At 48.7% G+C, this 24,132-nt stretch overlaps 1 protein-coding gene across 2 annotated transcripts in view; it reads right to left on the reverse strand.

Annotated features, from left to right (window-relative positions):
* The window catches only part of LOC144945283 (smoothelin-like), a 130,665-nt gene that overhangs the window by 19,905 nt on the left and 86,628 nt on the right, over positions 1 to 24,132 (reverse strand). Inside the window, exons 2-6 of one of the 2 annotated variants that reach the window (XM_078873681.1) lie at positions 9,573 to 9,713; positions 6,730 to 6,805; positions 3,469 to 3,645; positions 1,279 to 1,341; positions 1,060 to 1,132 (exon numbers count right to left, since the gene is read on the reverse strand). The exons of the other annotated variant lie outside the window; for it this stretch is intronic. Of the exons in view, the coding sequence (XP_078729807.1) occupies positions 1,060 to 1,132; positions 1,279 to 1,341; positions 3,469 to 3,645; positions 6,730 to 6,805; positions 9,573 to 9,713 (530 nt within the window). The remainder of the gene's footprint in view (positions 1 to 1,059; positions 1,133 to 1,278; positions 1,342 to 3,468; positions 3,646 to 6,729; positions 6,806 to 9,572; positions 9,714 to 24,132) is intronic. 2 annotated transcript variants of the gene reach the window in all.

Here is a 24,132-nt window from a genome sequence, read left to right on the forward strand (position 1 = left end):
TATGATTTTATAGCTGCATTAGAACCCTGTAGCTTTAACTTAACGACACATTCCCTCCCCCGGCCACGAATCTCCCGTTCGACAGTGGTGAGATGTTGACTACCTCGCCTGGTATGCAGGAGGACGTAGGTTCGATTCCGACCGTGACGCCTGAATATTTGGAGTTTCGATGCTCTCTCTCCCCGTGGTCGTGTGGATTTTTCTCCGGGTCCTCCGGTTTTTCCCTCCACATTTATAAACACGCTTTTAGAGTATTCAGCCGCGATACATTTCCGCATGCTAAGCCACTTCGTTGAGCTATCATTTGTGGCCAGGCCGCTTCTGAAAAAGAGCTACATAGCTCAGTGGGCCTTCCCTGGTTAAAATAAAACAAATAGTTGTATAGGTTACTAGCAGAAGTACCCGGCGTTGCCCGGGTGAAAAATATATTTCTTAATAACCTTACATATATACACAGATGGGCTGCTACCCCTGCCCCCCCCCCCCCAGCCACGATCTCCTCGGCCGCTGTGCAGTAATATGTACGGCCTATAGTGTGGTGGGGTGTCGAGGCCTAGTACCGTGCAGAGCCTCCGGCCTCGCCTAAATTGCCCACCCGGCTGAGGCTGGGTACTGGGGCCGTTACCCCCCCCCCCCCCGCGCTACAATAATACTGTCTAATCGCTATAATTTTATTATCTACCGACCCTATAATAGTAATTGCACACATTGGGGTGGGGGGGGAGTGAAGAGGACGTGAAACTTTGATGAATTTACCTCAGAGTCGCGTGTTAATGCGTGCGCATATTTTTAACGGGAATTAAAAATGGCGTCCACCCCGCAGCGAATGCGTCGCTACCCGTTGCCAGGGGCAACCGCCGTGGAAAACCAAACGGACCAATCGTGTCTCGCAAATCCCTCACATTTCGTCCAATGAAACTGCGTGTGGTCCGGCGACACACAGACAGACAGACACACACACAGACAGACAGACAGATTTGCGATTTTATATATATAGATAGTTAACGGGCTGTTGCTTCGCAACGGAGAGCACTGGGGGGGGGGGGCTGCTACGCTCACCTCGTCGCTGGAATGTTCAAGATGCTCGCGGTGCTGAAGGTCACCGATTTGTTGGAGGTCCTCGCAATTGTGTCTGGGGTAAGGAGAACAAAAGCACGCGTGCGCTCAAAAAGCAATGCGTCTCTAAAAAAGAATGAGCTCACTTTGGTGACGGTTCGTTTGCGTGCGTTTGCGTGCGTTAAATGCTGTACAAGCCACGGTTCGTCTATTTTCACTTACTTTCATTGATTCCCGAATAGTTGGACTCCACCGTCGAGAGTATAGACTTTTTCATTGTGTTGCCTGAACAGCAGCAACAACACGGCACAATCGTGAGCATTCAGCAACAACGTGCAGAGTCGCCGTCTCCTCCGTCACGGCCATTAGCCCGCGCCGCATGTGCGGCCATTGCAGGATGCGCAAACGGGTTGCCGTTGATCGTATTCTTCTTGGTGGGGAAAAAGTGACGCTGGAAACGGCTTCCTCGTATTCGATTTGCGGTGGTGGCCGTGCAAGGTCGCGAGAAAACCAAGCGACGGTTTGGCGGGCCCCCAAGTAGCTCAAGGGGTCTCCCTCGCCCTGCGCCCAGTTACGCTTTCCTTCCTTTTCCCTTCTTGCTCCCCGTCACTGGAACAAACTCTCACTGCACGGGAAACAATCACCTTCTCTATAATCTGCAGCTTCCATTCCTCCCTTAAAACAACCCCAATCTCTTCTCCCCTAGCGCGTCCTACTGCAACTCCCTGGCCCTGCCCCCCAGCTACGACCAGGCCTGCCCCAACCGCTAACATTACCCCTATCACTACTCCTATAACTACCCCAACACCTATCACCACCCCTATGACTACCCCAACCCCTATCACTACCCCAACCCCTATCACCACCCCTATCACGACCCATATCACGACCCCTATCACTACCCCAACCGCTATCACTACCCCTATCACTACCCCAACCCCTATCACTACCCCAACCCCTATCACAACCCCTATCACGACCCCTATCACGACCCCTATCACTACCCCAACCCCTATCACAACCCCTATCACGACCCCTATCACTACCCCTATCACTACCCCAACCCCTATAACTACCCCAACACCTATCACCACCCCTATGACTACCCCAACCCCTATCACTACCCCAACCCCTATCACCACCCCTATCACGACCCCTATCACGACCCCTATCACTACCCCAACCGCTATCACTACCCCTATCACTACCCCAACCCCTATCACTACCCCAACCCCTATCACAACCCCTATCACTACCCCAACCCGTATCACTACCCCTATCACTACCCCAACCCCTATCACTACCCCAACCTCTCCTTCACCACTCCCGTGTGTTCTCATGTCACCATAACTACACCACTTATTTTAATAGCCCCTACTCTTTATCTCAACCACGTTCATCTTGTGTACAATTTTATAATTGTTGTAAAGCGCCTCAGAAATAAAGCGCTCTAAACATCTATATAAGTTATAAGGTTTAAGCAAATAGAGCACCAAATAAAACTCGCATCTTCACGAAACATTTAATAAAATGCGCTCATCGTTCACTATTCAAAATATTACCATGGTAATTGGTTTATAGCCTTAATTATTTCACACCCCGGGTGATATCATTATTTAGGTAGCATCGTCATCATGTGATGTTCATAGCCACGTGACGGTACCAAAATGGTTTCAGCTTTGGCGCTAGAAATGTTTCAACGCGCACAAATGTGCAGCGTGCGGCGTACGTGCGTCGAAAAAAATCTCGCCCTGTGCGAAAACCACCATTGCTCGAAGCAATGCATTGTGGTTATGTTGTCTAAGGTCAACGTCCATTGCATTGAACAAGTGTGAGGTAGCATTGAGACACGGGCGGCTCTATCGACATGTCGCATCCGCTACCAAGTCTGCCTCCGCTAAACTTATCCTGGCATCGGCTTTTGGCCAGCCGTCGAACAAAGAAGGTCATTGCATCGCGCGCGCGCTTTCAGGTGCGCTTCTGTGGCTGCCTGGAACGCTCTTCCTTCCGATATTAGGAAGCCACTGGAGCTATGCACTTTTAAATCTAGATTGAAGAACTCATTTCTCGAGAGCTGCACAAATAATGTCTTTAGAACTGCGTTTTGTGTTTAGTTTGCTGTCCTTCCTCCAGCACCTCCAATTAGCACGGTTGCATGCGTACAGTGCGGCAGAACGTACATATGCAGAGACACTGCATCCCCACAATGGGGCCACCCATCAGCATTTGCCCGATGGCAACAATAATTATCATCAGTAAATGGCGAAAACAGCCAAAGCCATCGAAACAAAAACTTGTGCCCGCCGTCAATCGAAAAGTTTTCATCAACTCACAGGCACGGATGCTTCCAATATTGTCCGTCGGGCAACTGAAAACGCCGTGATTTTGTCTCTTTTTTGTTTTCAACGTCACCTGTGGAAATGGTTTTCTGAACGACCTTGACCGATCTTGTGGAATCGCCGAAGATCACTTTTTCCGTTTTGCTGAAGCCCTTGTCCCCAGCGGCCGCGAGCTGCTCCACAATGATGCCCTTCTGCTGGCCGCGGCTGCTGTCTGTGGATTTGCTCTCATGGACGCTCTCCCTCTGTTCTGTTCGTTTCAGTACGGCCGACACAATGGCACGGTGTTATTTCTTCATAACGACGGGTAATATATGGCACTTTTTAATATATATATCGCAATTACCGAGCACGGGACCAGAGGTCAAAAAACTGCAAAATGGCCATCACCAAATAGCACTTTTGAAGTTCCAATTGATAACAGATCGTACGTTTCTTGAATTGACAAAGGTTAATCGGCTATTGTATGAAGTCATACCTCCAATGCTCTGTCAGTCATGGGGATCGTTTGACTCTATTTCACCACGCAAGGTCAGCGCGGGTTGGTGAAGTGTGGAGTGGGTTTGGGGGCGGCTGGCCAAAGACCGGTTCACAAATTACTCGCCGGGGTTGATAGCGCAGTGCGCTGACCACTGCACCACCACCCCCCTCCTCTCCCACTATCGTGATAATGGGAGCTCACTACAGTACAACATCATGGTAAGTAATGATGATGGTGGGTTTATTGACCTCTGATGCCGTGTCCACGCATCATGTTTAGTTGACGCTCCTTGCATTGAACACTGCTTTGTTCGAGGAATATACACGTGTATGTAATAGGCCAACGTTCCAAGCAACGGTCCTTGTACACAATAAATTCGCTCGCGTTGGCGATTCAAGCAAAATTGTCACTCCGGGACCCTGTTATCGTCTTGGCGGTGCGCTCTTGCCAATAACATCTGATAACCCAGCAGCATTTGTTAAACAAAGCCTGACTGTTGACGAGACACAGAAGGTTCAAACCGGTCCAGAATTCGCATGTTTGAAACAAAAAATGCTGCTGGGTGATGTTGGCCTGGTAATCGAGTCGGAACGACGGAGCAAACTTTTGTTTTCATTTGAAGGGACGCAGAACGCAGCTGCGTATGCCATGACTCAACAATTCACCGCAGCAGCAACAACAACAACAGCAGCAACGCGGTTGTGTACTGTTTATATAAATAAAGGAAGCTCATCAACAGTGAGGCCGCGGTGTTTGCCTCCTGTGGATCCCGACGCCAAAGCCAAGGCGAGGCGGCAGGGGCCAACACCCGCAAAACTGATTACAAACATATTGCAGGCTTACACAGAGGCAGCGTGTATATTCCCTTTTGCAAGGCAGTGTCAGTGAGAGACGTGGTGTAAAACAACTTCCTAACACGATCCACTAAGCGTTGAACCCACACTCGTGTCGTTTAGTCAAACCCATTGGGCGTCCAGTTGCACCCTGGTTAGTAACGATCGTTGTGTCACGGCATCTGCGTTAGGGATGTTACACGACACAAACGCGTGTTAATAAGCTAACAATTTGTTCACAGTCGTGTAAAAAAACAATACTTGTTATTCTGTAGTAAGTGAGATTTAATCATTTTTTGCTGTCGTTGTTTCTTGTAGTAGCTGTTGTCGTCGTCGTTGTTGTTACGTTCGACACAACTCTATGTTAGCGCACGACTAATCCCGGTGATATTAATTGACGGAAACATCTGCAGTGACCGTCTGTTAATGCTTCAGGCACGCCAACTTCACACACTCGTGGTACCTTCGGCGACACTTTCCTCATACAGAGTGTCATCCGTCGAGACACTTCCCTGCACACCTGCATTTTAAAATGTAAATCATTACCCATCTGCAGCGGCATCTCGTTACCTTCATTCAAATTCAAGAATTGCATTTCTTTTTTTGTCGTGCGGTTAAAGGTCACGGATTCAGGGACGTGTATTTTAAAGGGCGTCCTCCTAAACGCCTCGGCAAACTTGACAGCACCCCAAACTCGCATCTCATCCTCGATCATTCCGAGGCCCCACTGCTGCAATTCCAGCCAAGGGCACCAACCCCCCCCCCCACCCAGTGACATCTGTCCCTATTCAGCACAAGGTGTCAGCAGCAGTATCGGCGCGACAATGGACATTGAATCTGCCGTTAGGGGAGGGGGGGGGGCGAAGGGCTGCGAGCGATGGGGGAAGGTCGTTGTTGTCGCTATGTAGCGGGGAGGGGGGTTTCCCCCAATTAAGCGATTTGTGAGTAATTGATTAAATGTGCCAACTTGGGACGGTGACGCCGGCACACAATGGGCTGCTGTTTGTGTTGTTGTTGTTGTTTGTTCCAATAACGTCACGGGGATCCGTCGCGTCCACGGTGAAGCGGGGACGGGGCGCGCGTGGGTTCGCTGGGTGAATAAGTCGACGCCACAGCTGGTGCCGCGTCTAAACCACCTCGCCCGGTATGCAGGAGGTCCTGGGTTTGAGCCCGGCCCACGACGCCTGCTGTGTATTTGGGAGTTTGCGTGTCTCTCTCTCTCTGTCTCTCTCTCCCGTGGTCGCGTGGGTTTGTCTCCGGGTTCTGCGGAGTTTCCGTGCACATTTAGAATCAACGTCGCGCGTTTCGAGTGTTTGGTTACTGCTATTAATTTGAACTTGATAAGCCACTTCGTTAAGCTATCGTTTGTAGCTAGGTCGCTTCTGCAAAAGAGCTATGCAGCTCAGTGATCAAATTTTAAAAATAATAGTTTTTAGTGATACAGTAGAAACTCGTCTTATCCGCTGTGATGTGTGGGATAAACATGACGGATCCTATTATCCGCGCGCGGTTATCTGCAAATTTACTCGATGTCATCGTCAGCCGTGATCAATCCACCGCTGGATGAAGCCCTCCCCCCCCCCCCAAGCCGTCGGCATCTCTCACGGTCCCGCGGTACGTAATAATCCAGACAGCGCCTGCTGCACAAGAGCCGATTCCATCGCTCCATCTCCCCGGTGGAGGTGGCCCCTCTCTCGGGTGCGTTCCATTCCTTGGCAGCCACTCCGTAATTTCCCTTGACCGTCGGCCGCCATCCCTTCTCGCGACGCGTTACTCCACCCATCCCGCGGGGGGGGGGGGGAAATAATTACGGATGACCGTGGATGATAGGAAAAGGTCCGCGGATAATCAGGACTTTTCTCGTACCCTGTGTAGCTGCCGCGGATAAGAATAATAATAATAATGAGAGCTGCGTGTTATAGGGGTCGTGGACAAGGGGAGATCTCCTAGAATTTTCCCGTACGTAGAAATGCAAATCCTCTTAAATATCCACCGCAACATTTTTTTTTAACTACCTTACCTCTGGCCTTTTTTCGAAGGTTTCTAATCGCCGTGCGAATTCCTCTCCTCTCCTCAAAGTCTGTGGCCTGTGCAAGCTTTGGCAGAACACGGGGTGTGGGGTAAGGGGGGGGGAAGTAAGTGGTTAAAAGGCTGCTCGCAAACCACCACGTCGGTGTCACGCGGTGGACGAGCTCTGCTGCCGTACCACCGCAGATTTTTTTTTTCAAATCTTAAGAACATATCAATCTGCGCGAAAGAAGTATTTTTTTTTAAATGTTCCCTCCGTTCCGATGTACAGTGGATAAGTTGGGTATTGGGTTTTTTTTTACTCTCGCTTTGAAGTTGTGTTTTTTTTTAGTGTGTGTGTGGATGCTATTATGGCCATCGCATGGCAATCAAAGTTTGCGGTCGTTTCGGAGGCATTTTATCAGACGAGCGAAGTATGCCGAATACGTGCATTACACAGAGGCTCTCTTTTTTTAAATAATGGGCCGCCAGTTGAAATGAAGAGTGATTGGTCGTATCGTTTAGCCACGAAAGGTAAAAGTGCAGACCTGCAATTATTTGCCCGTGCCACCACCGACGGAAGGGAGCTCTGTGTAGAGGCCACACTCGAGGGTCATTTGGCCTGCTCTTCCAAGCTGGCCTAGATGTCTTGGAAGCGGTGGTGAGAACCCACACTTGAACCCACCTCACGCGACCTACCAATCGACTTACTGTCGGTGCCTGTTTACAATGCTGGCTGGGTAGAAGCAGAGGCAGATGACATAAACTTTCTACATTGTTTCATCTGCCGCGCCAGCAGATCGAATCGAACCGGCGACGTTTGAATTTCATGTCCAAGCATTTATTTACGTGCCATGCGTTCTATTATTTGAAACAGAAATGTACAAAGGGATATTTGTTTTCAGCGTACGGATTGACAACACTGGACAAATGAGTCGTTCGCATGTCATCGGTCATCACCAACGACCAATCCTCTGCTGGATGAAGGCCTCAACCAAGCAGTCGTCGTCTCTCGCGATCCCGCGGAGAAACGGGGAGAGTGCTCGTACACTTTTGTACAAATGCAGTGAGTCAAGGCAGACGCCGGACGTTTACATTTTAAACCGAAAGGGTTCCGAGTCTTGCGCTTAGCCCGAGGCCTTGCGTGACCGAGCAATGACACGGACTGCATTTCAATAAATATTTACAGAATGGCAGTGTTGTTCTTTCCAAACTTTTATTTTGATTTGGGAGCCTTGTTTTTATACGATTATTTTTAAGCTTCTGTCAACCTTATGGCGTATCGTTCTTTCTCTCTCTCTCTGTTACGTTTCATAACAGAGAGCGAGAGAGAGAGACGGATTTATCGAATGCGTTGTTTGGTATGAACATTGCGACATTGAAAAATATGTGCTCCTGACGAAGGTTTTCAGCGGCCGTGCCGTAGTGGTCCGATGTGCTTTCGGGTTGCGCCCACGAATACGTTTCATGTCCGACGTTTCGCCCCACGTGACTGTGGCAGCTTTCGGCTATTTGGAGTGTCTCAAACGTGGGACTTCACGCAAAACAATAACGGCGATAACAACCCTAAAACACATCGGAGAGCTATACCAGAAAATGTTTGACGTTTTTATCTATGTATATAAGCAAAAACAGAGATTTCCACGTGTAGTCTTCACAGACTTTTGGGGAAAGCGCTGTTAGCGAGCACCTATGAAGGCCGGCACGGCACACGAGGGGGTGGGTGGCCAGCACCACGCCCGACCGCCTTTGTCTCCCGAGTGGTCATCTTTACGCACAAACACGAGGTACTCATTTAAGACCGACCTCGGAGAGGCCCATGACCGGTTCAGATAATAAATGGTGCTGGTCGTGAGCAGGAATCCAACTTGGGTCGCCAGGTTCGTAGCGCAGCGCACTTACCACTACGTACATATACACAAAGACACAAAGACAAAGATCCCCCGTATAGCCTGTAACAGACTGTTGGGGCAAGTGCAGTTAGCGAGCACCTATGAAGGCCAGAACGGCACACGAGGGGGAGGGGATGGGTGGCCAGCACCACGCCCGGCCGCCTTTGTCTCCCCAGTGGCGATGTTTACACGCCGCACCAGGTACTCATTTGAGGCTGAGTCGACCTAGGGGAGGCCCAGGACCGTTTCAGATAATCGCCACTGATTTTGGCCATGAGCGGGAATTGAAACCGGGTCGCCAGGTTCGTAGCGCAATGCGCTAACCGCTCCACCACCGCTCCCCACATATGTGCATATCAACAAAGACAAAAACAAACAAACAAAAACGAATAAGCAAACAGCCAAGAAGCTGTCCAGTACAGCAGTATGTTGGAAACGTGTTCTCACGGCGTAGCTAAGACAATAAGCTCAGTGGTATTTACCTGCTAAGATTAAAACAATTGTTTAGTTGATTCTTGACTTAAAGCTTTCGTGACTGCAGGAATTCATACGCTTTGGGTATTTCGGTAAAGTCACGTAGATAGAACAAATATATTAAAAATCACGACGTTTCGATCGCAACACAAGCAATCGTCCTCCAGCAGTCCGCCTGCTGTACTTTTTTCGCCTGACGACGATTGCTTGTGTTGCGATCGAAACGTCGTGATAATTTTTCTTCTTTTTTTCCTATCTTCGTGACTTTGCCGAAAGACCCAAAGAGTATGTTTAGTTGTATTTGTATTTGTTTACGTGATTTGTTTACCTTTCCTATACTTTGCACTGCTATCGTGTTTTTTTTGTATTGTTTATTGTTGTAACCTTCTGACCCGCCCCTACTGAACATGTGTGAAAAAGAGCTTCATAGCTCATCGGATTCCTCCAGTCAAAAATAAACAGTCTGACTATTCTGTGCAATTTTCCTTACCATCCTCTCAAGGACCTCTTCATCCACGTCGTTTGTATCGAACGGCTCGGCTTTTGGCGCGCCCGCCACCGCCGCCTCTCTGCGGGCGGTGTCCACGCTGTCTTCTTGGGGCTGATTACTGCTCTTGGTAGGCTCCGTCTCCTGACACATGAAGGAGGAGGAGGAAATTGAGCACGTGCGTGTACATTCACTTTACTTACCCGGTACATCCTCACAACGCGGTTATGCTATAGCGTGACTATGCCATTCGGGGAAACCGTTCACGCAACGTGGAAACGCGCCCCTCCGTTATAATGCGGATTGCGCCGTCCGTTATAATGGAGATCGCTCCCTCCGTTATAACGTGGATTGCGCCGTCCGTTATAATGGAGATCGCTCCCTCTGTTGTAATGCGGATTGCACCGTCCGTTATAATGGAGATCGCTCCCTCCGTTATAACGTGGATTGCGCCGTCTGTTATAATGGAGATCGCTCCCTCCGTTATAACGTGGATTGCGCCGTCCGTTATAATGGAGATCGCTCCCTCCGTTATAACGCGGATTGCGCCGTCCGTTATAATGGAGATCGCTCCCTCCGTTATAACGCGGATTGCGCCGTCCGTTATAATGGAGATCGCTCCCTCCGTTATAACGTGGATTGCGCCGTCCGTTATAATGAAGATCGCTCCCTCCGTTATAACGCGGATTGCGCCGTCTGTTATAATGGAGATCGCTGCCTCCGTTATAACGTGGATTGCGCCGTCCGTTACAATGGAGATCGCTCCCTCCGTTATAACACGAATTGCGCCGTCTGTTATAATGGAGATCGCTCCCTCCGTTATAACGCGGATTGCGCCGTCCGTTATAATGGAGATTGCTGCCTCCGTTATAACGTGGATTGCGCCGTCCATTGTAATGGAGATCGCTGCCTCCGTTATAACGCGGATTGCGCCGTCCGTTATAATGGAGATCGCTCCCTCCGTTATAACGCGAAACGTCGCTCTCTGTTTTAACGCGGAAAGCGCCCCTCCGTTATAACGTGGAATGTCCCCCTCCATTATAACGAGGAACACACCCTCCGTTATAACGCGCTTTGTGAGAAGTCGAAAACGAACTACTTTCTTGATCTGCGCGGCTGAGCGGTGCAGTGACACAGTACGCGGAATGATACTGCAACGCAGCCGCTTACCCTCAGTTCTTTGTCCCGCCATCTCACTGCGTGGTGTGCACAGTGGTCCGTCGCACCTCGCCAAACTTTGTCGTTTGCTACATTATTTGTGGGGAAATTGTTTTCGCCTAACGCGTTTTTTTCACTTCACGTAGCACTTTTCAGGAACACATCTATTGCGTTAAACGATGACTCACTGGAGTACATTCACTCGGCTCGTAGCAAATTAACACCAAACCTCGAAATGCGAAGAATTGTTACGATTTGGGGGGTCGCAATTAGATCACATATTTAAAAATTATGATATATATTTTTTATCATTTTGGTTTCTCGTCTGTCTAATTTGTACGGGTTACTTCACGCCGTTACCACAAATGTAACGTGAGCGTATCATTTATATAAATGATACATCGTCAGTTTTCAATGTGCGCTATTCAATGCGTGTGCAGTATCGTGAGCGTGGCAATCAATTTGAATCCACGTTTGCTAACATCCCCGTAATACAAGCAGTATCCATCACTTTGCATGCCCCGAAACTATCGGACGCATATTTCGAGCCGTGTTGCAGCTCAAATACGTAATCCACTCCTGCAGGTGCAAGCAAATTGATCGCAATTAAATTTCACACCCAAAGGTTGCTCCTTCATTTCGCATCTAATGTAATTGCACACCAATGTTGTTGCTTTAGTCCTGGGTATGATGTTAAATCTTCATTATGGCAATGGTTCCCTGGGAGAGAGCGAGAGAGGTGGGGACTGTGTGCGTCTCTCTCGCCACTTTCACTCCCAATAGTTGCGGTAGGGGCTGACGGAGAGAGACGCCGCTTGCTAGAGCCGCCTATGCACGGGCTCCCTCGCCACATCGCTACCATCACCGTCACCTCCACTATCGCCAAAACTATCACCACCACCACCGTCATCACCACACCGTGCACCTCCGATCATCACGGTCGGCTGCGTGTGGTGCGAAAGAAGTTCAACGCACGTGGGTATGCACGTCACCTAAATAGCAGTTGCTGGGGAAAAAAGCAAATGGGGAGGCCACCTCAACCGCCCTGCCCAAGTCACCGTCTAAGGAGCCCCTCGCGCGGAGGGTGCCGCTGAGCGGTGGAGAGAGGGGAGTAGGGTAGCGATGGACGGAGGAAACTTGAGCCACGAAGTTGCCCTCGGGAATAAGAAGTCGACAAAGATCGAGAGCCAGAACCCTTATATAGAGCTGAGACCCCATAGATTTACGCCATGTAGACCAGTGGTTCTTCACCGTTACTGCAGTCTGCACAACTTTGGTTGTCAATCGTTAAACATTTTGTGTTAATAAATACATGGGGGCCGTCCATAAATGACGTCACGCGATTTTGGACGATTTTTGACCCCCCCGCCCTCCCCCATCGTCACACGGCGTCACAAAAAGTCAGACCCCCCTCAAATATGACGTCACAAAGCTTTGCCCCCCCCCCCAAAAAAATATAAAACATGCTTCAAATCGCTTTAAACTAGTGTCATTGCAGTGCGTATTTAATGTGGCGCTGCACTCTGATGTTGTAGGAGAAAACATTTATTAAAAGGTCTGTTTAATGAAGTAGAACGTGTTGTCTATTTTATTTAAAGTTGCGCATTTTGATGTGACGTCACATTTCTCACCCTCCCCCCCCCTTGTCACACATCGTCACACATTTCTGACCCCCCCCCCTTAGGTGCGTGACGTCATTTATGGACGGCCCCATAGGGTTCGATGAAACAAAATAGTAGGAACTCACGTGCCCTTGCTTAATCAGTGTTTTCGATTATTTACCTTCTAAAAAAATCCGTCAACGTCCCGCACCCCCCAGAAAGGGCATCTCACACTCCCAGGGGGTGCGTATAGCCCAGGTTAAGAACCACTGATATAGATAGACCCATAGACGTATGCAGGCTAGATACCCTTGGCCTTCCGTAACAGATCCATAGACATGCACAAGATTACACAGGGGCCGTCATCGTGCGTGTGGCATTACATTCGCCTACGGCAGGGGTGTCCAAACTTTTAGCAAAGAGGGCCACATTTGATAAAGCGAAGATGCCCGGGGGCCAATAGTTCCTTTTGACATTGTTTTAACCACAAAAGTTACGTGGAAATACACACCGTTGTAAAACAATTTTCATTGTCACAATTACCTTTATTTTTCAAATGACAATGTAACCAAATATAAGCCACTCAGGCAGACGGAAACAACTCTAAAAACGCAATTCTGCCTTTCATTCGGTCAGATAACATTGAACAAACTGTATAGAATACCTTATATTTCCATGAGTTTTATGATGTATTTATTCTGACAGAGCTAGCGAGCCATAAAAATAACACGTTATAAGACCGAAGCTGCGGGCCGTATGAAATCTGCCCGCGGGCCGTGATTGGCCCACGGGCCGGACTATGGACATGCCTGGCCTACGGCTATGACGTCGCATAAACAACACCGCCGAGGACGCCAGGACAAGGTGGAAGCCTCCTAAACCCTCTTGCCCTAGGCCTGGCTCAAGAACCCTCGTGCGGGCTGCAGTGTTGAGGTGTGAAGAGAAGGGTGGGTGGGGGGGGGGGGTGCGCGCGGGTCAGAATGGATGGAGGGAGCTTGATCCCTCGACCTGTCCTTGGCCCAGGGAACTTGAGAGGACTGTTACTTGAGCCCTAGGCAGGTCTTGTGGGAAATTAGGATGCTTAATTTGGTAGGTACCGCATCTTGACGGTGCGAGTTGAACCGCGCTTATGTAAGTGCACGATGGGGGGCAGCGAGGCGCGCGCGGAAACCTCGGCGATGCCGAAGTGATGTTTTCGTCATCGGTCGGCAACGCGGTTAGTCCATCCACTGCTGGATAAAGTGCCGCTTTCATCCAGATCGCTCTTTCGCATACGCCGATTACCATGTCCGCGGCAGTCGTACGTGAGCGTCGTCAAAGATTGTCAATAATAATAATAATACGATCTTGATTTCAAGCTTTCATTGACTGCAGGGATTCATATTGTTGGTTCTTTCGGTAAAGTCACGTAGAAGAGAAATAATAAAATAATATTGATTTAAAACAATATTATATAAAAAAAATGTATATTAATATTCTTTTATTATTTCCCTTCTACGTGATTTTACCGACAGAACTAATAATACGATCGTTTAGTTTATTCTGCGTCATTGTTCATGCAAACTGCATCTCACAATCACTGAAGAACCACAGATACGAGCTTGGAAGGCAACAGCCAGGCGGTGAGATGGTGCCTACAGTTGCCCAAGCTCTGCGGTCCTCTAAACATTCAGATATTTTCGGCCAATTAATTAGCGTTTGCACGCGGGAGGCAGCCGGAGCACCCAGAGAAAACCCACGCGTGCGAGGGTGCAACGCTCTATCCCCTTACAGAAGGGGACGGCTGATGTTGGCCTGCGCTTTGCTGCGCGGCATCTGTGCGGTGATCCACCGACCCTCGCCGCTGCCTCCACGCTGCTGGATTACAGGCGGCCACGTGCAGCAGTGTATAGCCACCACGGCCAAGTGACATTTTTTCAGATGCACTTCTGCGGCCGTCTGGAACGCCCCTTTCCTTCCGATATCACGAAGCTACCGGAGCTGTGTACTTTTCAAACCAAGTTTAAAAGGAATTTCTTTCGAACAGCTTGTTTGTGTTTTGTGTATTGTCCTTTTCCCCCGCACCTCCGAATAGAACGGTTGGCTACGTACGGCGCGAAAGACGTTCTTATCTCGTCTTAATACAGCGCTTTTATCCAAGGCGCTTTACAAGGCACAATTAGGGTAACTGAAAGTGACACGGTGACTAGGGATGGGGTGTGGGGAGGGCAGTACGTGGGAACCGGAATGACGGGGGTGCCTAGGGATGGAGGGATGGTTAGGGCCAGGAAGAATGGGTGGGGGTCTTGAGGGAGGAGTGGAAACGAGACATGGAGGGTGCCTGCTTGATGCTCAACACACGTGCATATACGTACAACCATTTCACAACGCCGCTCTGAAGCTTTTGTTGACTCTTTACGCCCGTCAGGAGAAGTGAAATTGCCCGTCACGTCTTGAAGACAAATGGATGTGCAATGCTCCTTCACGCGTCGAAGGGACGTAACCCCCCCCCGCCCCCCCCCCCCAGCGAAGAATTCCTAGACATCAAATTGCTTTATGTGACGTGGGGGGGGGGTGTTTTACGAATATTATTTTAACAACCAAAAAAATGTACCTCCGTCCTCTCTGACGGAAACCCGTTTTCATTGCACAAGTTGTAGTAATATCTTCACGTGTAAAACACGGCTGCTACCTTTGACCCCCCCCCCACCACACACACATCGAGAAACGAAAGCGTGTGTGCCCCCCCCCCCCAGGGCACCAGCGATGGCTCGCGACTTTTTCGCCCTCTGCCAATTTTGGCACCGCTGACAAACAACGACAACAACAACGACAACAACAACGACAACAACAATGACAACGATGGCAAAACATTAAAGCGCGGAATCGTTACGCCGACAAAAATGTACGGCGATGGACCTTTGAACACGTGTCTTCGTTTAAATCTCAGCTACGCAATGCGCTGGGGGAAAAGGAGACGTTTCTGAAGCTATGTACAGTGCGTTCCTTTTGCATAAGTCAGTGCTGCTGAGGTTGCTTTATGAACTTGCTTTTAATTAGGATTTTCTTAACGTGTTATTTATATTACGCCGTGATTTTATTTTGCCTGCGATTTCACTTTTATTGTTCGTGCCTGTAAATCCACTATGTATTGCATTTTTTTTTTGAACGAATGGTGTTATAGAAATTAAGTTTGATTGAGTTTGATATCCACGCTGACTTTCGTCTCTCTGAATTAAAATGCTCTTGTTGTAACTACAATGTGTGAACCGTTACGTAAGAGTAATAATAATCGATCTACGTCACTTCGTAAATCCGCGGCTGGGTGGCGACGGGCGGGCGGGTTTAAGGCCTCTCCACTCGCCGTGTCGGGCGTGGGAGTTTGGATGGCCATACTTCACCGCGCTGGTCGGCGATGGGGTGGGAAAGTGACCCAGGGACTGGTTCAGCACAGGGCAGTAGCCACCACTGACCACACGAACCACCACGCCGCCATTCCAACCGCGAAGGCTTGATGCAGTAGTCGTAGTGGTAAGGTGAAGGTGCATCCATGCAAGTGCCACTGCTGGTTGTTAAGGGTCTTCCATTGGATCTAGCTGGAGAGAGCCACCGTGTAAGATGTTGTTACCCTACTCCTCGACCCAAGGCCGTAGCCATGGAGTCAACATTGGGGGGGACCAAATCTTCCAGGGGGTCTGGGGTCCCCCCCCCCCCAAAAAAAAAATCTAAATTTAAAAACGAATTTCCTGCCTCAAATATTAAAAAAAATGCACTAACACATGGGATGGACCTTTTACTTATTTTTTTACAATAATATCTAATAGTGTATTGTATTACATTGCTCTGTTTTTTTTTTGACCTTTTCTTGTTTCATTGTACGTAATGGCAGAGATTAGGGATTAATAAAGTACAACCATAACCACAATAATATGAACAGAAATCTATGCATTGTAATATGAAGACAAGTCCAGATATTGTGGTCAAGGTTTAGCAAATTGTTGTTTTTATTCACATGACATAGCAATTATGATTATTATTTTTTCATATTTTTATTGCAATATATTGGGGGGGGCATTTTAAGTTTAGTTGAATATTGGGCGGGATGTGTCCCCCCCAATAAATATTGTAATTACGGCCTTGCCTCGACCACACACGACCGCCGATAGACTAACTGTGGCGTTCTAGATCTGAAGTTTTCGTGACTGCAATGATCCATACCCTTTGGTTCTTTCCGTAAAGTCACGTAGGTATAAAATACATTTTAATTTATTTTCTATTTTATTTTTTATTTTATTTTATACCTACGTGACTTTACCGAAAGAACTAACTGTGGCGTTACCCGTTCGCACTGCTGCGCGGATCGGAGCTGCCGTGGTCATTCGAGCAACTTGCAGCGTCCCGTTATTGTTAATGATAATAATAACAATAATACTTAAAACACGGAGTTCCATTGGCTGAGAACAAAAACGTGCCAGCGAGTATTTCATTTTTCAGCTGCTCTTAACCCCGAAGCGTATAGCCAGCTGGGGAGTTGTACGGCTTAATTTAAATCAACGTTTGCTATTACTCTACCGTTTACATACGGCGGAGGGAAAAAAAATATTTAAGAAGTTTTTTAATTGTTTTTAAAGGTCGGATGCCGAACCGATAACGGTGACAAACAACGGTACGAGATGTTCTGGACATTCGGTTCCCACTCTCGATGTCTCTTTATTTACGGCTGAAGTAAGGCGATCACTTCCAATCTCGGTCTCGCACTGATTGCAATGCTGGAGCGGCGCCAATTATGCCGTAGCGTAAGTGCTTCCAGCGCTCCCCCTTTAGCCATGTTATAACGAAAACATTTTTTATTCTGAGAAAATGTAAACATCGCTGTGATCCCTTCCGTGTCCCAACCCCCGAAGCACCTACAAGCGACGACGAAATCTTGCCGACCGGCACGCTGACGCCTGTCCAGTTGCGAACGTACGCAAGCAACGGGCAAGTAAAACGTGCATTGGATGTTCTTAAACGTTTGGATTACTTGGCATATTGATATGAGCAGATCTGCACCCGATCGAGCCTGGAACGCCATCCCCTGTGCTGTAGCCTCCCTGCCCCATTCCCTGTTTAAATCCAGGTTCAAGACGTTACCACTTCACCTCCCCTGCTTTTTGCCGGATTACCGACTTCATCATTCTCGCTGCAGTGTATTTAAAAAAAAATGCCCGGTGTTTCCATACAGTGGCCTGAGAGATGCGGTCACGTTTGTGACGCTCGCATAAATCTCGCGGTCGCCGTGTGTAGCGGGAGGCCCGTTACCGCGTCGCTCGGCATGCGCCTGGTCACGTCAACGTCTCGCAAGCTAAAAGCGGGACCCTTTTTGTGGCCGGAGTGGCGCCTGTAAGCGTTGCGCATCAGTACGTTGAACTTCTTTCGCGCCGTACGTTGCCAACCGTGTTCATCGGAGGCGGTGGTGGGGGGGGGGAAAGGGCAACAAACAAAATGGGTTACCGGGGTTGTAGTGGGCTCCTGGGGAGCCTCACAGTGGGGCGGCCATAAATGACGTCACGCGATTTTGGATGATATTTGACCCCCCCCCCCCCATCGTCACACGGCGTCACAAAAGTCAGACCCCCCACTCAAATATGACGTCACAAAGCTCTGCCCCCCCCCCCCCCCACAAAAAATAAAACGTGCTTCAAATCGCTTTAAACTATTGTCATTGTAGTGCGTATTTAATGTGGCGCTGCGCTCTGATGTTGTAAGAGAAAACATTGATTAAAAAGTCTATTTAATTAAGTAGAACGTGTTGCCTATATTTATTTAACATCTTGATGTGACGTCACATTTCTCAACCCCCCGCCCCCTCGTCACACATCGTCACAAATGTCTACACCCCCCCCCCCTTAGGTGCGTGACGTCATTTATGGACGGCCCCCAAGGGGGCAGTGCGGCAAAACACACCCGCCCGTGGCACTGCAATTCCATGCTCCCCGTGTTCACCGAGTCTCACTCAGCGTGGCGTGCAGGGGGCCCTCATCCAGCAGTGGATTGGCACACGAGCCGCTGCGTCTTAGAGACACGAAACGTCGCCGCTTCCACACGTTGCCGCGCGCGTGCATTCGCGCCGCAGGTGAAGAAAAGAAAGCGTTTCACGGGGGGGGGGAGGGGGGGGGCTCGTGTAGGGAATGTCCGTTTGGCACAGGGCTTAATGCTAATAGACTTGAATTGAGAGGTGACCTCATGTCTTGGCCATGCGGGCCGTATGTAAAATTGTAAACAGAGTTCTGGTGGGGGGGGGAAGGGGGTAGGAGTTGGTGCACTTGGCTGGATGGTAAGGAGTGGGGCGAGTGGGTGGATGTGTGTGGAGGGGGGTGTTGCATGCGTGTGCTGCAGGATGAGGGGAGGCAGGCAGGGAGGGGAAGGAGGAGCCTACGCTCGTGAAGTGAATCCAGCTGTCTCGCCTCGCGTGCCCGTACTAAGCCAGCGAGAGGGGCAGTCGTGGGGGAGAGAGGCAGTCGCGATCGGACCGAGGTGTCGGCGCAGCCTTACAGAAGCAACCCGCAACTGCCTTGCGAGCGGCTGTGCAATGAGGATGCGTCAAAGGGCGGTCGTGCTCGCTCCCTGCGTTGTTGCCACGAGTTGGCAGCCCGCGACATCCCACTGCGGAGCAACAGCCTCTCACGTTTTCTTCCTGTCCCTATCCTTGTCGAGTGGCCTCCGACCCCTTTGATTTCGTCTCCCCGTCGACATTCGTCTGCTGCGGTGTTTCTCTGCATCGTTTGCCTTCTCTCGGTATCCACTCCCCAGGTCATTTGTCCAGATCGCTAACCCATTTGAACTGATATCCACGGAGGCTAGGATATTGAAACTTCGTCGCCTGGTGTACTGGAGTTCATGGGTTCGATCCTGACCCTGATGCCTGCTGCTGTATATTTGGAGTTTGCATGTTCTCCCCGTGGTCGCGTGGATTTTTCGTCCAGTTTTTTTCTCCACGTTTAAAATCAACATGCGTTTATAGTATTTGGTTGCTTTGAATGTCCACACGATAAGCCGCTTCGTTGAGCTATCATTCGTGGCCTCGTTGCTTCTGAAAAAGAGCTATAGAGCTCAGTGGGCCTTACCTGGTAAAAATTTGTAATATTTTAGTTTGAGTTAGTTTTGAATTTAGAGCTGTCTTGGTTGTCTGCTTTGTGCTCCGAGCGAGCACCAGTAAGAACCTGGGCTAGACTCTGGGTTTCAGCCGCTCATGTTTGAACCAGGTTTTTCAGGTGTAGAGAGTTGATGGTCACCAAAAAAATTGCCTGCATTAAAATCCACGGTATTTCGTTTCGTTTCGCATTTAATGTGGCCATATTCCTGCTCTGGGAACTAAAACTATCAGTGTGCCCGTCATTTTTAACAAGCATTCTCAACGTAGAGAGTGTGGGAAAGTGTAACCCCGACTGTGTAAAGGCCAAAAACGCCACCGCGTTTATTTGGTTTGTGTACACGGAAGTTGATATAGTTCGTGTTTAGTTTATTGTCCTTCCCTCCGCACCTCCCATTAGCACGGTTGGCTACGCACGGGTGCGAAAGAAGTTCAACATACATGTGCATGACACATTGATCCCGTTTAAACCAGTTGCCCGGCAAGTCTACACGGGAGATACGTGGTGCCGTGTGAACCCAGCAGCAGCAGCATCAACAACAACAACAAAAACATCAACAGCGCAGAGAACGAGTACAGTCAGGATCCTCGGGGGAATATCGCAACGGCTGACAGACGAGCTATTTAACGGTCGTAAACAAACACGCGAACATGTTGGGCGATGGTGCGATCGGAATACATCGGTGGGTGGGAAAGTAAAAAAAAAGAAAGAGACCAGAGAAATGACGGCATGATTCCGTCTCCTTTCATGGTCACCAACCGTCGCGGAGCTCTGCGTGAACTCTCCCTTTGCGGTTTTTTTTTACTAAATTTTTTTTAGTTTTTTTTTTCACTAAAAAAAATCGGCACGACCGTGTTGGGAACGCGAGCCGATTACTTTGCTCGCACACAGACGATGTAAACAGAGGGGCAAATCTCCCCCCCCCCCGCCAGCAATTACGATCGTCAAATTGAGTTGCGCAGGGGAAGGAGGACAGGGGGGAGGGAAGATTAAGGTGGACCAACAAACTCATTGCCAGTTGCTGTCCTCCGCAGTGCCCCGATACGACGTGCGCTTGGGCACGCCGCCCGCGTCACGTGGGTCAAGTAGCGGCTTGAGGCCTTTTGCCATCGTAAACCACCTGCTACGCATTTCACAAGTAGTACTAATCGCATATCTGCATTTCCAATAAATATGCTAAATTCCTCTTGATATACAAATTATTTTGTCAAGGCGCTCTCCTTCCCCCTCCAACCCAGCTTAAATAGACGCTCCAAGCCTGGGGTGTGTCATTCAGACTCTGTCTTCTCGACAGACCTGTTCTTCGCCTGAGGACGGCTGCTTGCGTTGTGGCCGAAACGTCGTGAGAAATATTTTATAATGTTTTATTTTTATTATTTTATTATTTCCATTCTACGTGATGACTTTACCGAAAGAACCAAGAAGATGGATCCCTGCAGTCACGAAAGAAGCTTTACATCGAAATTTAAGAGCTCCGAAGCTCATCGGATTTCTCCAGGATAAAATAAAGATCCCCCCCCCCCAATTATAACAAACGGTAACGTAATTCACACAACGAGGAGGAACGAGACGCGATAAAGGTACTAGCGGTGACTCGTACGGCCAGGAAAGCGATGGACTGAATTGACGTTGTGTAATAGCCAAGGCAGTCTTAAAAACCACGAAAATAGTTTTACAATGATCTTGTGGCTGCTGCAGCAACGCACCGACTTCTCTTCAAAGTTACAATTCACGGCCAACTTTTGTCAATCCACTGCTGGATGAAGGCCTTCGCCCACACGCTGTGTTGGTCATTGAGGTTTGTCGGATTGTTCTTTAGCACGGTAGTCAGGGCGGGTTGGTCGAAGGTGAGAATCTAACTGGGGACCGGTTCAGGTACCACACGCGGCAGTCATGTGAGCCATGGGCCGCGATTCGGGTCAGGTCACCACCGAGTTCAGAGCGTAGTACACTAACCAACGTCCCACCGCTCTATCTCTAAAATTCAAGATGTTTAACAAGATGTATAACTGCAATCAATACGTATCCAGCGTGTAAATAGGCTGATTCGCGTTGTTTATTTATTTTACCCAACTATATTTTGAAACAGTATTTTACGTCACGGAAAAATATTTGCGCATGTTGAACTTTTTTCGCACCGTACGTAGTTAACCGTGCTAATCGGAGGTGCGGAAATATCTATAAAGCTAAAACAAAAATGTGATGCCTGTGATGTAAACCACATAATCCCGATGTTGGCCAATGGCCAGAAATCGAACTTGGGTTACGGAGCAAAATGGGTACAAATTTCAATAAATGACACTTTAATCATTCCACATACGACTAATTTATATGAGACTACAGTACATAATTGTCAGGTTCATAGCACAACGTGCTAAGCACTCTTCCACCACTCCCCCCTCGGTATCAGCCGTAGACTTTATTCTCTCCAGTCGAGAACCTGCAAATACTTTAAGAGTATCTGTGGCAGCGGTGACTTGTGTTCAAACAACTGGCAGTGGTACGGTGCAATAGAGAATCAGTGTCCACAGCAGCGAAGGCGTTCTGTTACAAAAACACAATCTTTTTTAGGGCATCTTAAAAAAAGATATCAAAAACAACCGAAAGCATATCGCGACGAGGTGCTGAAAAATGCCCACAATATGCTATCATCATGAGACGGGGATGCAGATGCAATCAGACGAGGCCAAAACATGAATGAATTGCACTCAGAATTTCAAAAGACCCACGTTCGAGAGAACGGATAGTAACTACAAGAAGGGAGAGTCCAGGTTGTTCCGGGTTGAAAGAGGAGCGTTACCAGATTTAGAAGTTAACTCGAGGTGACTTGATAGAGAAATCTAGCGGGTTGCCTTAGATTCGTTATCATCATCGTCGTCGTCGTCGTCATCGGCTATGATCCATACACTGCTGGGTGGAGGCCACCCCAAGCCGTCTCCATCTCCCGCAGCCTTGCGATGTAACGAGCCATCTACCACGTGCACGTGGGCCAATTGCATTCCTTGATCTCCTTGGTGGACGTCCTGTCACCTTGTTGAAGCGAGAAAAGCGCAGACTCAAAAATACCAAGATTTTTTGGTCCGGGATTTTGTAGATGTCTCCTTCTTGGTCGAATCTAAACACCATCATGGTCGCCGGACACCCAAGGCACCCACCGTGGCTGCGCCGCTGCTGCACACGACTGCCTAACATTTTTGACTAGTTTTCTTTTTTTAAGGGATACTCAATTGGCAGTGGTGCACAATCACACAAAAATATAACAAAAACCCCCCCCAACACATCCACCAATAACACCAACCCAAGAAATAAAAACGACTGGTCACGTTTTGGGGAAATGCTCCTCCACAGCTGAGAGACAGAAGGGGGCCAGAGAGACTGGGGGGTTTATAGTTGGAGACTGCAGCTCCACGGGGCCCTGATAGAAACAAAATTGTGAGATGGATCGTGGAGTCGGATGCTCGGTTGGCGGTTCTCGTTTTCGAAGGGGCGATCGCTTCATGCGCTTCAGCTCTCACACTCCGTGAACGGCGCTCTGTGCAAAGTCTTCAGTCCACACCTTCGCGTAAACCGTTCCTCGCCACCGCCACCCCCATTGCCAATGGGGACATTGTGAGTGCGGATAGGCGCACAGACAAGCCGGCATGAACGCCTGTTTCACATTGGCCTTCTTAGAGAAGTTGCGCACGAGCAAAGAGTCACCTGGGTGAGTAAATTATCTTAAGCTCGGGGTGTCGTCACGATCTGGTTGGGCGATGCGGTGGTTAGAGTGCGTGGCTCGCCATCACAATCTTGTGAGTTCAATCCTGCTTAAGTGCCAACTCGGACCTTTACATATCCGGGGGTCAATCGATTCAGTTATACATTGCAGAGAGGGATTGTGATTTGGATGTCATCGTCCCTGTCACGAGAATGTGGAGTTTCAGTCGCTTGGCTAAGTGCCGTAAACACTAAACGATCAATGCCCCCCTGATTTGTTTTGAGTAGGAAACCACGTGTAATTGTTGACATCATTCCATTACAAATGAAGACAACAACCCAAGTTCAGTTCCTGGCCACGGTTAACACCAGCGATGAGCGAAACCTGAACCGGCCCTGGGCCAATCTTCTCTGTGCGTATGATAATCTCTGGGTCTCTATGTAAGTGTATGCAAGTCTCTGTTGGTCTTTGGGTCTTAATGTAAGTCTGTGTGTATATGTAAATCTTAGTTAGTCTATGGGTCTCTATGCAAGTCTATGTGAGTGTGGGTCTCTATGTAAGTTCATGTCTCTCTGTGTAAGTCGGTTTAAGTCTATGGGTCTCTATGCAAGTCTATGTGAATGTGGGTATCTATGTAAGTTAATGTCTCTCTGTGTAAGTCAGTGTAAGTCTATGGGTCTCTATGCAAGTCTATGTGAGTGTGAGTCTCTATGTAAGTTCATGTCTCTCTGTGTAAGTCGGTTTAAGTCTATGGGTCTCTATGCAAGTCTATGTGAGTGTGAGTCTCTATGTAAGTTCATGTCTCTCTGTGTAAGTCGTGTAAGTCTATGGGTCTCTATGCAAGTCTATGTGAGTGTGGGACTCTATGTAACGCATGTCTCTCTGTGTAAGTCAGTGTAAGTCTATGGGTCTCTATGCAAGTCTATGTGAATGTGGGTCTCTATGTAAGTTCATGTCTCTCTGTGTAAGTCGGTTTAAGTCTATGGGTCTCTATG

The sequence above is a fragment of the Lampetra fluviatilis genome, chromosome 37 (genome assembly GCF_964198595.1).
Source record: "Lampetra fluviatilis chromosome 37, kcLamFluv1.1, whole genome shotgun sequence".
Lineage (NCBI taxonomy): Eukaryota > Metazoa > Chordata > Hyperoartia > Petromyzontiformes > Petromyzontidae > Lampetra > Lampetra fluviatilis.